The following is a 17,110-nucleotide window of genomic DNA, read 5'->3' on the forward strand; positions in this document are numbered from 1 at the left end:
GGGGGAAACCCTTTCAACCTTTAGGTCCTTTGTTTTAGGAGGCATTGAAAGGCATGTCAGATTTTCACTGAGTTATGGGACTTAAAATATAAATGTCATGTGCTGATAAGTGGTATTTATCTCTCCACTATGGTAAGAGAATGCTGCCTTCCAGTTTATTTTAGAAGCACTGTTATGGTTTATTAGCCATTTTCCTTTCTTATGGTTTTCTCCCTTGGTTATAAGGGAAATATGAAAGGTAGAATTGTAGAAGTCAGTTTACAGCTGAGGAAGATTGCATGACTTTTTGCCATCATACTCTTTAAGCAGGTTAGAATTAGGTGTTAATAGCTAATGAGAAGAGGTTTATAAATCAGAAAGCCTAAAGTGCTTTCCATTTGTCTCTGTTGATAACAATTAAAGGCCTGACCTCAAGGCAAGGCCTCACTTTGGCCTTAAAAAGATTTATTTTCCCCATTTATAATAATGCTTAGTTTAATTTTGTTTTGTTTTAGTTTAGTGGTTTGTTTGTTTGTTTTTAGATTTAAATATATGATCTATTAAGAATAAAAGCTAACAACTCTCAGAGGGAAAAAAATAAGTTATCCTATTTAGACCAGCAAAGCCTATGCTTTCACTATTGTTGAATTTCCAATTTCTAAAATATTCTCTAGGAGGAATTTCTACATTAAAAAAGCTCTGTTATAGTAACCAGAATTGGGAAAACAGTGGATGAAGAGATGAGAAGAAGGATAGGATGAGAAATTCCGCAAAGATTGCCAAGGAGATTTTTTTAATTTAAATTTTTCTATTTTTTAAAAAATTTCTGGAGCTTCCTTGAAGTTTGTTTCTTTTTGTTTCTTTTTTACCTAGACAAACATAAAATAATATAGGCGTCTTTATGCACTGGAAGATTATTTTCTGTTGAATCTCTTAGTATTGCATGACTTGTTTAAACCAAAATCCCAAATATTTAGTTACATTGTTACAAAGCAAAAATAATAGAAACCTCTGGAGAATGTTTAGCACAGTCTTTGTGAAGATACATTGATTATTAAGCAAAAGAGAGGAGGGATACATATTAATTTGTTTATGAGGGATTTCTAGTGCATCAAAACTTTTCTAAATATTCAACTAGTGAAGCAGTCAATAAATAGTCAATAAACAAGAAAAAAACCCAGTATTACTCCTAAATATCTTTTTAAATATATTTTCTAATAGTAGTAATTTAGATATTACAAGTTAATTGAGCAGTCATAAAGATTCTGTGGAGATTATTATAGTCTATTGGGGGAATTTGACTTAAGTTATGTTTCTTATCACAGAATCCCCGAGTTATGTAATAACCAAGCATGCACTGCTTTTTAAAAAAATCTCTCCTATATACTCCTGTACTTAAAATTATTTTTATGTAGTTAATCTTTTCTTCAATTTTTTGGATGCAAGAACTATCTTTTCTTTTATCTTTTTATATTCTGTATATAACAGTGTTTTTCACAAAGTATCTTTGTCTTAAAAATATTTGTCAAATGAATGTAGTGAGTATTTTAAAATTATATTTTTAGTGAAGCTTAAAAGTATTTGTCAAATGAATCCAATTCCTGAACTGATATAGAATTATTTTCATTGGACCACTACCACATTCTCTGGTGAAAGGCACACTATAAGTGCATAATGATACCAAAGAAATCCAAACTCATCTGATGCAATATTCTACAATTCTTTTTGTACAGATCCCATGCGTGGACCTAGAAAACTGGAAGTAGTCGAAATCAAATCTCGACAAATCACAATCCGTTGGGAACCATTTGGCTACAATGTCACTCGCTGCCATAGTTATAACCTTACTGTCCATTACTGTTACCAAGTGGGAGGACAAGAGCAAGTCCGAGAAGAAGTAAGCTGGGATACAGATAATTCACATCCCCAGCACACAATCACTAACCTGTCACCTTATACCAACGTCAGTGTGAAACTCATCCTCATGAATCCAGAGGGACGAAAAGAAAGCCAAGAGCTTATTGTCCAGACAGATGAAGATCGTGAGTACTTTAAAATTATATTTTTAGTGAAGCTTTAAAAAAAAACCTCTTTAAAAATAGTGCTTTAAAAATGAGAGATGAAGCAGGATTTTTTTAGATCCAGACTTTAATAAACTATATGCCTATATTAAATGCCTGTGTGCTTCTGTATATTTAAGCACCAGAAAAGATCTATAATGAGGAAACAGAGACTAGATCTGTGATTTCATTGGTCTAAATCAATGATGTCAAACTCATATACAAATGGGGGTCGTTAAGTTATATATCAAGAGCTCAATGGGCCATATATTTACTCGAAAATGATATATTAAGATCATCTAGTTTATAGTATATTTTATTTCTTTTGTTAATATTTCACAATGACATTTTGATTTGTCCTTGTATTTGAGACCTCTGATTTAGGGAACTCACAGGTAAGGAAACTGGCTTTACCAATGCAGGTCTCTCTTCTGCAACTTGGGCATTTATTGCCAAAAGCACTGAGAGTATGTTTTTGCATAGGGTCCTGTGATCAGAGACTATCAAAGACTCAGGTCTCCTGATTCTGAAGGCAGCTGTCTATCTACTATATCATGCTGCCTTTCTGTAATTATAGTAATATATAATTATATAGTAATATATAGTCATATGTCATAATTTCAGTCAATTAATATTTATTCATTTCACCTATCATGGGCCAAGCAATGTGCTAAGTATCTGTAATATTATTAACTAACCTTTCTAGAATGGATTAAAATGGTGTTCAGGTAGCACAGTATATAAAAGTGTTGGTCTGGAATCAGGAAGACCTGAGTTCAAATATGATCTCAGATAATTACTTGTTGTGTGACCTTGGGCATGTCACATACTTGTCAAATTTGCCTCAGTTTCCTCATATGTAAAATGAGCTGGAGAAGTAAAGGGCAAACTATTCCAGTAGCTTTGTCAATAAAATCCCAAATGGGGTCACGAAGAATTGAAAACAACTGAAATGACTGAACAGCAACAACAACAACAAAGATTAACTGACATTTTCCTCTTGAAAGACATCATGGTATAATGGTCAGAACCTTGTTTTGAATTCCATCTGTGACATAAGTATTTGAGTGACTGATATGATACCAAACAACAGAGAATTCAAACTTCACTTTATTTGCAGTGAATTTATTTGAAAGAACAGGAAGATAGCAGCATTTACTAACTCTAACTCATATATAAGGATCCTTGTGGATACATATTGAATGAGAAAATAACAATTAGCATTATCTACATTATATTATTTCTTATTTGTTTAACATTTCACAATTATATTTTAATTTACATCTTTGACATCTGTGCCTTACCACATCATATAATTTGTGAAATATTTCATTTTGCTTCAATTTTATACTAAAACAAAATTTTAATATCAGTTTGACTTTACCCCATAATCTAACATATTGAGGCTTCCCTTCCTTGACCTTCCTATTCAAAAAGCTTCAATGTCTACATGTGTCTCTAGGATGATACCAAATGAAATAGAATAAGATAAAAACTCATATGTATATCATTTATGATTCTTCAAAATTTGGTTCAAGTCTCTTTTCCAGGATTTATTGTGCATTTCTGCCCTTTACGTGCTGTATTTCAGTCAAACTGAATTACTCCCTTTTTCCCATCTCCATACTTTGTCTGGAATGCCCTCATTCCTCACCATCACTGCTTAGAATCCTCAGATCTCACTTTCCCCATCCTCTATGAAACCTCTTCTCATATATTTCATCCCAGCATTGTTATGCTAGTACTTCAGCCCCCTCCTCGCTGTTACTTTAAATTTACTTTATTTATATCATGTATTTATTTGCGTATATGTTGTTTTTTTCCCATAAAATAAAATATCTTTGAAGAAGAACTGTTTCATTTTTGTCTTTCTATCCCCAAAGTCTAGCTCAGTGCCTGGCTACCTAGTTTGCTATTTAGTAAAATGTTTCCTAGAATTAATCTCACTATATGATTAACATAATAATACTGAAACAGCTGAAGGTATATCAATACTTTTTACATTAATGCAAATTTTTGCTCTATTTTGTTCATAGTTTTCCTAAATAATTATGACCAAAAATTCATCATTCTCTTTCCAGTGGGATGATAAGCCTCTCTGAACCTAGTTAGATTCTCTATATAGAATGAAAATATGTGTATATATATATATATATATATGCACATAAATGTGTGTACATGTATGTATATGCATGTGCATGTATAGTCACTGAGTCGGTAATCTTATGAAATCTGCCATAGCTTAAACTCTCCTGGCATAGAGAACATTTATGTTCTTAGAAGTTACTACAATGCCATAATGAAGTATCAGAAGAGGAAAATTTTAATGTCATTATAAATTCTGTCACAAAAAGAGTTATATAATGTCCTTCAAAATAAACTACAAAATTATTTTTGGATCATCTTGTCCTCAGCACTACTTTCCTTGGCTATGAAGCATTTATATAGATAAACAAACATTTATTAAGTATTTATTATATTCAGATACTACAAAGTAGTATATATATATATATATATATATATATATATATATATGGCAAAAGACAATCTGGTCTCAAGGAGTTTACAGTCTAATGTAGGAAACAAATACTCTTTAAACATGATAAATTGAAAATAATCAACAGAGGGATTAATACTATAATTAAGAAGGATTGTTAAAACCCTTCCTGTAGACTCTGAGATTTTAGCTGAGACTTGACGGAAGCCAAGAAGTTGGGGGAAGACTAATCACATGCCTTTACATTTCTGTACTACAGATGTATATTTATATATGGTATGTGTTTTTAAGACCTTGCTAATAACATTTGTAGAATACATTAAAATGTACAAAGAACTTTATAAATATCATCTTATTGGACCACAAAACAAGTCTATGAGGAAGGTACTATGGTTTTCCACTCTCCATTTTACAGATGAGGAAAGTGGGGTAAGTTAGTTTTAAGAGATTTGGCAAAAATACCTACATTATGTTATAGGTAGGATTCGAACTTGACTACCAGGTTAAGAATTATATCTTCTGCTCGCTGTTTCAATTCTATAAATATCTTTTATTTAATATATATAAATAAGTTTGATTATAATTAATTATATTTATTAATATATTTTTATTATTATTTATAATATATCCTTTAATTGATCATTGATTGTTTCTTTTTTTTTTTTTTTTTTTTGGCTGAGGCAGTTGGTGTTAAATGACTAGCCCAGGGTCACACAGCCAAGCCTATTAAGTGTCTGAAATCAGATTTGAAGTCAGGTCCTCCTGACTTCAGGGCTGGTGCTCTATCCATTCGCCACCTAGATTCCCTTTGATCATTAATTGTTAAAGCTTGTTCATGTTAAGAAACTTATTTCATGAGACAGCTTTTCTTTGTCACCTTTTCTTGTTTCTGTAACACATTATGTCATTGATACTAGTTGGTTACCAAATAAGTCTACAAATGAGATTATGGTTATGTTCCATGTATTTATTTATTTATTTATTTTAACATGAATAAAGGGATTTTTAAAAAATTTCTTGGGTTAAGTGAGAAGACCTTGTGTAAAAAGTTTAGTATTTTTTTCTAGCTATGACCATTTTTTCCTGAAGAATTACTACCTTCTATCATTTAATGACATATCAATTAAATTTGGTTGTGCTTCAAGCATTACAAGGAGCAACATGACACAGAAGAAAGAAAACTCAATTTAACATCTGAGGACCTTGCTCAAATCTCAGCTTTGCCATTATCTGGTTGATCTTAGACAACTTTCAGGGCCTCAGTTTCCTCAGTTGTATAAAGGATATTGGAGTTAATGAAATTTTAAGATCCCTTCTAGTTTTAAATTTGTAACTTTGTTTCAAGTGTTTATTTTCCTTTAAAGAATAGATTACATGATATGAACATTTATTGAATGCCAATATTTTCTCTTACTTTAAGGAAGAGATGACTGGACACTATTTGTTTCTCTCTGAAGTAAAATCCTTCTAGTGAAGGGTAGATAGTAGGGAGGAAAAGAGGGAAAGGATTAAGGGAATAATTCTGTTATTTGAAAGAGTCTATGGAAGAATAAATATTGTGCCTCTATGAGAAATTAAAACCTGACCAAAACATCTGACCAAAACTGTGCTTTTTTTGTTGTTGCTGTTAGTTCCAAGTTCTGTTCCCATTGAATCTATCCAAGGAAGTACTTTCGAGGAGAAGATATTTCTTCAGTGGAGAGAGCCAGCTCAGACATACGGTGTGATCACCTTCTATGAGGTAGAGAACATATAAATTTGATTGTTATTTTAGTTCAATTCAGCAAGTATTTAGTTGAATTCAACAAGTGTCTACAAATTATCTTGCCAATAATTTTGCATTAAATGAATATGGATCTGTTTTGATAAATAATTAAATTGTCATTTAAAGCATCCCTTTTTTTTTTTCATTTAAACACAGAGATACGATAAATGTAAGTTACCAATCTATGATATATACTTTTGGAATGACTATTTGTAATGAATTAGATGTTTCCAGGTTAGTAATTGCATATTAAATAAACTTTTAAAAATCCTTTTTCTTTAAAAATGGAATTGTTTTATTTTGTTTAGATGCTAAATATTTTTAAAATTTAGATCTTGATGTTTCTTAACCATGAAATATTGTTTTGTTGAGTTGTAGAGAATACAGATTATGCAATTTAAAAGTCAATAAAATTCACCTGGGGAGTGACAATAGAATAATGACTCTTGGTTTTCAGGAATTAACAACTCTCTTTAGACTTCAATGACACTGTTATCTCTAGTGATGTATGTCAGATAGTTGAATGATAGTGAAGAAGGTTTTGATGAATTGTTCAAGAAAAAATAGAAATAACATTGGTGACAGTCATCACCACATTTGTATGAGAATCATTTCACTAAGCCTATTGTAATAGAAATAAGTAGGTAGGTTTTTTTTTTAGGTTAGCATTTATTTGAATGCAAATTCAACAAAATTATATGTTGTTAGGTTTCTGGGAATTGCTGCTGCTCCTCATCTGGAACCTCTGCTTGAATACCTTTCAGAAAAACTGACAAAAGACTGAGCAGATTAAGTTGTCAGACAATAATCACTGTTCACCCTCATATCTGACCCAACTAGCCTTATTTTTATGTTTCCATAAATCTTCTGAAACAGTATTGAAATGCAAAAAAAAAAAAAAAAAGAAAGAAAAGAAAAGAAAATAGAAAGGAAGAAAAATTAATTGAAAACTAAAGGAATTTTAATGAAGGAAAAAAGCTGATTGATATTATTTAGTGACTATAATTGTAAAAGGGAAGAAATATTAAGAAAATACACGACTTATGTCTCATTTCATAATTACTTCTGACAATTGGCTATCTGATCACAATTTTTTAGAGTTTGTCGTTTTAATCTCTCTGATATTTTCAGACTTTACTTGTCTGGAAATTAGGTGGAGAAACAAGTATATTTTTAATAGAAAAAATGGATATGATATATTGAGGCAGCTAGATGACTTGGTAGATAGAGTGCTGAGCCTAGAATCAAGAATACCTGAGTTCAGTTCTAGCTTTAGACACTTACCAGTTCTGTGACTGTGGGCAAATTACTTAATCTTTGTTTGCCTTAATTAACTAGAAATAGCAAAAGACTTCAATCTTCTCACCAAGAAAACTCCATGAAAAGTGGTATTAATGAGGTCACATAGACACATCTGAACTACTAAACAGCAATATGATATCTGTCTTAGAAGCAAAGCTTCAGAGATAAGAAAAGGACTCAAATAGCCCCAAAAGATACATAAACTTTTCTAGAGCAAAAGTGGAAGTCATGTTCTTCCCTTCTATTGCTAAGGGAATGCATATTTCTCTTTGTTAAACAATTAAGTACTTAAATAATAAGAATATAAATCCCAACAGAAGAACCCATTAATCTCTTAGAATTAAACAGACAGATCTCCCAGGTGAACAATAATCCAAAATACTAGTACAGTGGGGATGGATGAATGTGTCATAAATCAGGTTTTTTGAAAAAATAAAAATATATTACTTTATGTGGAACCAGAGGGGAAAGCCTGGAACTTTTTTGAGTTGTTTAATAACAAAACATAAAATCTTCCTGGATGCAAAGTCCTTTTCTCTATCCTTTCTCCTGTATACCATCACCTTTTTATGTCCATTCTTCTTCTATTCATGATCATAATACCTTATATTTGTATATGGTTATATTAATATAATGCATCTACTTTTTACAAAGTATCTTTATATCTTTGTCTTATTTGAGCTTCACAACAACTCTTAGATGTCTCTAGAGCTGATATAGTTATCTGTGTTTTACTGAGAAGGAAAAGGACACAGAGCTGACATAACTTGCCTGAGATAACTCATCAGATATTTGATAGAAAACCCACTGAAAACTAGGTCTCCTGACTTTAAGATTATGGATTTTTCTTCCATACTATTGGTGGAAAATAATCTAACTAATGATTTCTCAAAGTAAAATCATATATACCTGATAATTAAATATGGTTAATGTTTAAAGGTTGACATAGTTTAAAAAAATAGGAAACTGTGTGAGTACAAAAATAGGAATGGAAAAATTGAAGATGAGGGCTGGAATTTGGATTAGAGAAGAAAAAGTTAAGTAATAAAGCAAACTAAGCATCTCTTTTTAGAGAAAAAAATGAAATTTGATGAATTATGTATGTGGATTAGGGTTAATGTAAGATATTCTGTGTTTGTGTATATATATATGTTTGTGTATATGCACATGTATGTGTATGTTATAACAAATATAACTAAAGAAAAAAGTTATGAAAATGTGTAAATTAAAAGAATAGAACATCATTCTTATTCTTTGCACAACTATTCTCAGACTTCCTTGGTTCTTGCTCATTGAGGTAATGACAGTGGTAAAAATAGAGTCAAATATCTGCTGTCCTAGGAACTTCAAGTCAAGTCAACAAGCATTTATTAAGTGCTTACTTAGGTGACAGGCACCATGCTAAGTTTCCTATTGCTCACTGTTTATCTGCTGTCAAGAAGGACTGTGTTTGACTAAGTTGACAAGAATATGGGCATTTGTTTGGTCTCCATGAGGGATGGTTAGATTTACTTTAGCAATCCTACAGCTACCTTCCCTTAGTGTAAATTTATCCCTATTGTTGGATAGACTTCACCATGTATGCCTTCCTTATGGGCTGATAAAGTTATCTCTTTCTTCTCTATTAATCTCTTTCCCCTCTTTTTGGTATCAGAAGTGACCCTTTTCTGTGACAATTTTCCACCAGTTACTCATTCATTTTATCCTCTCCCCCCTGCCGCTTTTTAGCCACCTTTGAACACACTCTAATTCATTAATCAGCTCTGAGATACTCAACAATTTTTTTTAATTTATTAAGTATTTATTACATGCATTCTAAATCCCATAGTTGATACTGAAAAAGATAAGCTCTGATTTCTGATTTCAAAACACTTACATGGAAGTTAGAGAAAAGAATAAAAATCTGTGAAATTGTAGGATGCAGTGGAAAGAGTTCTAAGACTTATAATCAGAGAATCTAAATTCAAATCGAGGCCATTTAAACTAACTACTACCTATGTGACTTTGGGGAAAGCATATTAACTTCTCTGGGCTTATATAAATAGCAGTTTAATATGATAGAAGAGATATCACATGTTATATAATTGCCAGATGAATACTAACTGTGATAGCATTTCAAAGGGGAGAGTCATCATTGCAGGATAGGATAGTCACAAAAAGGTTAAGACCAATTAAGAATTCACTACAGTGGTCTATGGTAAGCAGTGATATGGGCTGGAACCAAGGTTGTAGCTATGTGAATAGAGAAAAAGAGTTGGACACAACAAATTAAATGTAATGCCGGAGAAACTGAGGCAAGACAGAGTTTAGAGTTTTTAATATTTCATTTGGATTTCTGAGAGAGAAAAATTTTCTGGGAACAAAGGATCCATTTTGGTCCCAAGGCTGATGTCTCAAAGCATTCAGTAGCAACAGCAGCATTGAATGTGAGTTTCCAATGGTTTTTATATACTTGGCTCTAAGAGATCGGGGTAGATAAAGCAGAGGGGTGGAGTCTGAGCATTGGTAAATGGAGGGAGTTTCAATCTGGTTCTGACAGGATGGGGGGTGAGGACTATAAATTCTGATAAACTGGGAGTAGTTGGTTAAAGACAGAAAGTCTGGAATTTAGAGATAGGTATACCAATTAGGTATCTGAGATAGGACATATGGAGTTTTATCTTTTGGAATGTCAAAGTGGCCAGATCTTCTCCAGCCCTAATTATCTCAGCCCTAATGAACAGAAAGGGAGTTTGCAACCACGGGGATTGAGGCAGAACAATTCAAGGAACTGAGGCAGAACAATTCAGGGAAACTGAGGTAGAACAATTAGGGAAACTGAGGCAGGACCACAAAAGGAAACTGTGGCACAACATATAGAGATTAAAATGACAAGATTTGTCACCAGATTATGAGGAAATAATGAAAGTGAGAATGACATCAAGATTGGGATCCTGAGTTACTTGAAATTGGAGGATGGTGATATCTTCAACTTAGGAAAATTCTCAGTCAGAGGAAAACTTAGAAGAGTAGTTGGGTTAGGGGGAGGGAAACATTGAATTCAGGGATGCTAGAAGAAGGATAGTTTTTTCAATGGAAATAAGCAAGTTGGATGGAAAGGAGTACAGACAGTAGTCTCGGAATCCAAAGAAATGAATGAAATTAAAAAGAACAAAAGATCTAGAAATAAATCTTAATTAATTTCTTCATTTGAAGGTCAGAAAAAGTTAAAAGAATCATTGCTATTGTTTTTCCTTCATTCTCGAAGAGGATCATGACACCAGGGATATAAATGGACATAGAAGTAGAACTGTTAATAGAAACAAAAGGGAAAACAGGATTTGGTTATTCATATAAAACAAGAGAAGAGAAAATTTATAGAAAAAAAAAAAAAGATGATCCAATCCTTTCTTGAATACTGCAGATGTCAAATAAGATAGAGGAAAGGAAACTAGATTTAATAACTAGAAAATCATTATAGACCTTCAGAAATATGATGTGAGTAGAATGATTTACAGTGGAAACCAGATTAGGAAGAGAGAAAGTGAATTAGTACAATCAGTTCTTAAAAGACTGCTTGTTCAAGAGTGAAAGTAAGGGGGGAAATATTAGTTAATTGATGGAAGTACAGTCAAAGGTCTTTTAAGGCTGACTGTAGTCTAGAGCTAAAAACTTAACCACAATTGTCTAGTTTAATGGATTATCGTCATATTTAACAATAGAGATGTAGGCAACAGACCATCGTGTTTTATCTTTTTTTTTCCCCCAGGTCAGTTTAAGCATATGACATAGAATACTTTATGAGTAAAATCCTTTAAAGAGTTAATTTTCAGAATATTCTACCAGTTTGATCATGTCAAGCATGGTTGTGATTGAACTATATAGCAAACATTTTCTTGCTAAAGCTTAGTTGATTCGATCTAAATATTCTTTCAGAGGTCTTCTTAATTATAATGATATGGTATAAACATAAGGAAAAAAAAGAATGTCAATTATCACTTTGTATAATAACAGTGTTAGTGTTCATGTACATAAATTACAAGTGAGTCTACCAATTTAAGTGCAAAAAAAGGTGCTTGGTTTTGCAATTTAGAATTTTTGAATCAGTTCCTAATTTAGAAATTATGTCATTGAAGCCAGGGGAAGTCAGCAATCACTACTCAAAGCTCTTGCTTGGAATGTGTGATGAACTCATTTTGGAGGTTTAAATTTTAAAAAAATGAATAGCACTTGACAGGACAAAATTTAAAGACTCTCATCTTTTCTTCATACATCAATTTTTGAAAGATTTGTTATTTCATCTGCATATATCTTTCATTCACATCTATTAAGTATCTTAGGAGAGACTTGAATCTACATCTTCCTGACTCCAATCCAATGCCTTTACACCATGCAACCTCTCAATTTAAATCATATCACCTTAATGACATGAATTTTCAAAACAAAAAATAAGTAAACATCTAGTGACCAACCATTCAGTGATGAGTCCTTGGATAACAGAGCAAGGTCTCACAGTTAAGAGTATCTCCAGCTCATCAGAAAATGAGATGGCTTTTTATGCTGGGTCACTTCCACTCACCAGTAAGGCATCAGAGTTGAACTCTAATAGTGGACTTTCTTCCTATGTCTATATATTTGTCTGAGTTTACATTTCAGCCCAAAGTAAAAAGTACAGTCTTGATTGATACCCAGAATTACTGAAAAGAACCAGAGATTCAATTTCAAGTACAAATGTCTTGACTTATTTGTGACAGAGCATCTGAAACTGTTCTTGCTATCAAAAGAGCAGCATCTCTTATGGCATAGAGTCTGATAACAGTCACATTGATTAGGAAGGAAAATGTAACCATATTGGACCCTTTTCTTGAGTGGTTAATTGTATTTTTTGTTCAAAAAAGTAGCATGATTTAGACATTTTGAAGGCAAACAAATTCAAGGTATTAGCTTAAGCCTTTAGTACCACAGTCTATCTGTCCCCAAGTTCCTCTGTCTATAAAAAGTAATAATTCATAACTGTCTTTGCTGAATTCCTGTGTCCCTTCCTTGGATTCAGGGTTTGAGGAGTGTAAGGGAGCAGGATAGCTTATCATAAAATGTCTGACAGTGCATACATCAGAAGGGTTTATTGGATAAAGATGCAATCTTGTCCATCTACTCAAGATATTTTATCACATTCTTATTCTTTTGCAGATCACCTACAAGGCAGTCAGTTCCTTTGACCCAGAAATAGATTTATCCAATCAAAGTGGAAAAGTTTCAAAGCTGGGAAATGAAACTCATTTCCTATTTTTTGGACTATATCCGGGGACCACATACTCCTTTACTATCCGAGCAAGCACAGCCAAGGGCTTTGGACCTCCAGCAACAAATCAATTTACCACAAAAATATCAGGTATTGTTGAAAGTGAATAATTGTATCCTTCATCAAAAACAGTATCATCCTTCAGATGCTAAGTAAACAGTTCTCTTTCAGAGTGCTGGTTAGAAAAAGATATTTTGAAATATTTGAATTTTGGATGTCCAACAGGTCAGATTTGTGGGGCTCTCGAGATTACCCTTTGAAAATTGCATAACTCATAATTTATGGAAGTACAGGAATGAAGAGGATGCAACAGTGCTTGCTGCTATTTCAGCATTCAGTGTTAGGATTTTGGAAGTGAGACAGAGGGTTCTGTTCAGTGTTCACTCATCCTTTACACAATTCTGAATTAACACAGAGAGAGTGCTGGAAAATTGTGGTAATGAGTCATGGAAGATTGAGAACTCAGCAGAAATGCCTTTCTGTTATGTGGATGTAGTTTGCTTATACAGGTAGCAACCTCACAGAGCAATTCCTTCTCTGACAGACACATAGGATGAAGGATGAAGACTGGCAGCCCAAAACATAGTTACTGCTAACTTTTTAGCTCTGGAAATTCAACTGTACTTCTTTTCAGTGGCTAGATATTTTAAATGTCTTTCCCGAGATGTATAACTACGTGGGAAGTCTTTTTGTGTTACTTTTATTCATTACCATTTGGGGACTTAAATTGAACATCTGCTGTGAAATACATAGTAGTGAGAGAGTTCATTTCTCTGAAGAGTTCCTTAAATTTTTCAAAACTTTTAGGTAGTTGGGTACCTATTTCTCATTTTGGAGGGAAACCACAATCACATGATACCACATTTTTAGTTAGCACAGTTTGACTCCTATTCATCATTACTGCTTTTATTCAACTTTTTGGTGGATATTGATAGCAAGAAAACACTAAGCAACACTGCCAATTTTCCAGCAGATTTTTGGTAGGGGAAGTTGAAGGTTTCTTTTCTGATCATTTGTCACTCAAAGGATAAATTTATTGTGTGTGGGCTGATGAAAATGATTTTGAATCTGAATTCCAATGTGATTGCAAATTTAATATAAAATAATCCAGACAAAGCTAGGGGGAAGAGGTAAACAATGAATAAGCTAAAGAGGACTTCACATAGAACTCCCAGAAACAACACTAACAGAATATAATCATACTAATAAATAGCCCATGGCTTTTCTAAACAAAACATAATATTTTTGGTTAAATATTTTAAGGTAGTGGTTCCAAAATTTATCAGTTCAATTCAAGAAGCATTGATTAATATTATGTGCCAAGCATGGTGCTAAACACCAGGCCATAAACCTAAATATGAAACAGTCCCTGCCTTCAATGAGCTTACATTGTACTGTTCCTTATTACTGAACGTTTTCTACGATGGGTGTAACTTCCATCCATGCCTTTTTAATGATCCTTTCACAGAAAGAGCTAATGTGAAACTAACCATCTCCTTTGTAATTTGTACTAAAATTACCACCGAAAAGTTTTTGAAGGCCTTTAGTTTTACTGTCTGCTCATACTAGAACCAAAAGATATCCCAGAAAATCTTTGATAAAAAGAATGTGGAAAGAGAAAAATTTCCTTGCCTAATTGATAGCCTCACTATGTCAACTTTAGTCCTACCTTTCAGAATACTGAGGATTCTTGGGCATCTGGATTCACAATCTGAAGAATATTGTTTATAGCAAAAGAATTATAGCAAAAGAAAATTAAATTCTCTGGCCTTTACAGAGTTCTTAAATTGCTCTTGGAGCATACATTTAGTCAATTTTGAACTCTAGTTTGAAAAAACCCTACAAAATAAAATGGCTTTACTCATTGTTTCTTCTTGACTTTCTTTATATACACACACATATACATACACATGTATACACATATACATACATATGGAAGAAATGTAAATAAAGTCTTTTTTATTATAGAGCTCCATATTTTTCATCTGCTCTTTGTCATAGAAAAAAGACTTAAAAAATGAACTATTCAGGAAAATTTAAATTTAGATGTATCTGATATATGTATCTGAAATAATGCATCTCTCTGACTCTCTTTTGCAGCACCTTCAATGCCAGCATATGAACTAGAGACACCTTTGAATCAGACTGATAATACTGTGACAGTTTTGCTGAAGCCTGCCCAGAGTCGAGGTGCTCCTGTCAGGTATGGGCCAGGGGTTCTGGAACAAGGAGTCTTCCATATATTAACATCCAATTCATTAATTTCTTGACTGTGTTTCTTAGAGATTTTTTCTACCCAGTAGCCAGCTTGTAAACCCATATCTTTATTAGCTCTAATTAAATTAAATAGCTAAGGAAAATGAAAGTACTTTGATGTTGGCTGCTCAATTATTGTTTAAAGGATTTGATCCAGATGCAAGTGGCATGTTCTTTGAAGATAAGGAACAAAGCCCTAGCCCTTGTTGGGTGGGTAGTTTCTTTACTTCTGAAGGTAATTGCTTGACTACAGTGTTTAGAGTTCAAGGGCAAATTACATTTTTTGTCCTGAGCCATCTATTTTTAATAATCTCTCATTTTTGTTTACTTCAGAGGCTTAAGTCAATCCAATTTTAGTGAGTTATTTTTTTTTAATTGAGCAAAAATTGCTTGTCTTAAAAATATATATATGAGACCATACAGGAAAGAAAAAGATTGTAGAATTTATATCTGACCAAATTTGAGTGTATATTTTTCCTTTTTACTACCAATGTTAATGACCATAAATCCTTATTCATTGTTAGTTTGTATTTTATATCTTGGCATAAGATTATGTACAAATCTTATAGTTGATAGAATTTTTTTTAAATCTGTTTTTCATAGGAAAGAGCAGATGAATGCTAAATTGATTTAAATATGAATGTGACATATCTCATTAATCTGTATAAATGAAATTTGTGCTTGTTCTCTATGGAATTTAGACTCTATCTTTGAATTACAAGGAAAAATTTTCTTGATAATTAATGTCTCATTATTTTAAGGAAAAAAATTACCCTCAGATTTAAGAGCAAAAAAAAGTTCCTGTGCCTATATTGCTGTTGAAGATTTTGATAGTTTTAATTCATTTCTGATACATGGATCTATCCCATCATAAAGGAATGGAAATGTCATACTGTGCTTTTCTCTGACAGTATCAGACATTCTAAAACCAATTAGATTACTTTCTGTTTTATATAAAATACTTGGTCTAAATTCCAGAGAATAGAAGTAGAGAACCTGTTTCATTTAAATCAAAGATTTTGTGATACAGTGTTTTTGACAGTTTGCCATAGAGGAAAGGTAGGGCAATAAAACCAGAGAGAAAATCTTGGCTAATCCATAGTTTCGATATTATAGAGCGACTTTATAGAAAAAGTCTGGAGATATTAGGAAAACATTTTTGCATCATATTATTATCCAGTTTTGCCCAATGTGAAAGCATTTTGAAAACTGCAAATGTGCTCTATTATTGTAATTCAAATTGTCATCATCCTCCTCTTCCTCCTTCTTAAAAACATGAAACTTTTGGGGTAGCCTCCAGAGAAGTTTATAATAGAATGAGTATTGAGCCAACAGTTGTAAGAGATGTTTGAATTCCAAATCTGGCATTTAATAGGTATGTGACAATGATCATGTCATTTATCCTCTCACACAATGATTTTTATTTATGAAAAATGGGTATTATAATAAAATCTACCCTATTGGATAGTTGTAAGGATCAAATGAGTTAATGTATGCAAAATGCCTCATAAATATCTACTCTCATTTTTAATAGTTATGAGTTGAACTGATTAAATGCGGTCTTTAACAGAGGATTGGATCCACTATGGATTTCATTGGTTTTCCAGTTCTTGAGCTTATACTCTATGAGTGTGGGACAAAAATAAGATAATAAATCATGAGTTTTTTTTTTTTACTTTCTTGAACTGGTAATTTATTGTTATATATTTTGAATCTTCCATGCTGGACACATGACAGTGTTCTGTTTTGTTTTATTTTATTTTGTTTTGTCTTCCTTTTTTGTTTTTTCTTAATAATGGCTTTTTATTTTATTTTTTAAATTTTTTTATTTATTATAACATTTTATTGACAGACACCATGCCAGGGTAATTTTTTTTTACAGCATTATCCCTTGCACTCACTTCTGTTCTGACTTTTCCCCTCCCTTCATTTACCCCCTCCTCCCCCAGATGGCAAGCAGTCCTATACAA

General features: G+C 32.5%; 1 protein-coding gene across 8 annotated transcripts in view; it reads left to right on the plus strand.

Moving 5' to 3' along the window:
- The window catches only part of PTPRM (protein tyrosine phosphatase receptor type M), a 936,902-nt gene that overhangs the window by 529,959 nt on the left and 389,833 nt on the right, over positions 1-17,110 (plus strand). For all 8 annotated transcript variants that reach the window (XM_031953603.1, XM_031953648.1, XM_031953697.1 and 5 more), the window contains exons 8-11: positions 1,713-2,021; positions 6,168-6,277; positions 12,773-12,974; positions 14,985-15,087. In XM_031953603.1, coding sequence (XP_031809463.1) covers positions 1,713-2,021; positions 6,168-6,277; positions 12,773-12,974; positions 14,985-15,087 — 724 coding nt within the window. The remainder of the gene's footprint in view (positions 1-1,712; positions 2,022-6,167; positions 6,278-12,772; positions 12,975-14,984; positions 15,088-17,110) is intronic.

The sequence above is a fragment of the Sarcophilus harrisii genome, chromosome 1 (genome assembly GCF_902635505.1).
Source record: "Sarcophilus harrisii chromosome 1, mSarHar1.11, whole genome shotgun sequence".
Taxonomy (NCBI): domain Eukaryota; kingdom Metazoa; phylum Chordata; class Mammalia; order Dasyuromorphia; family Dasyuridae; genus Sarcophilus; species Sarcophilus harrisii.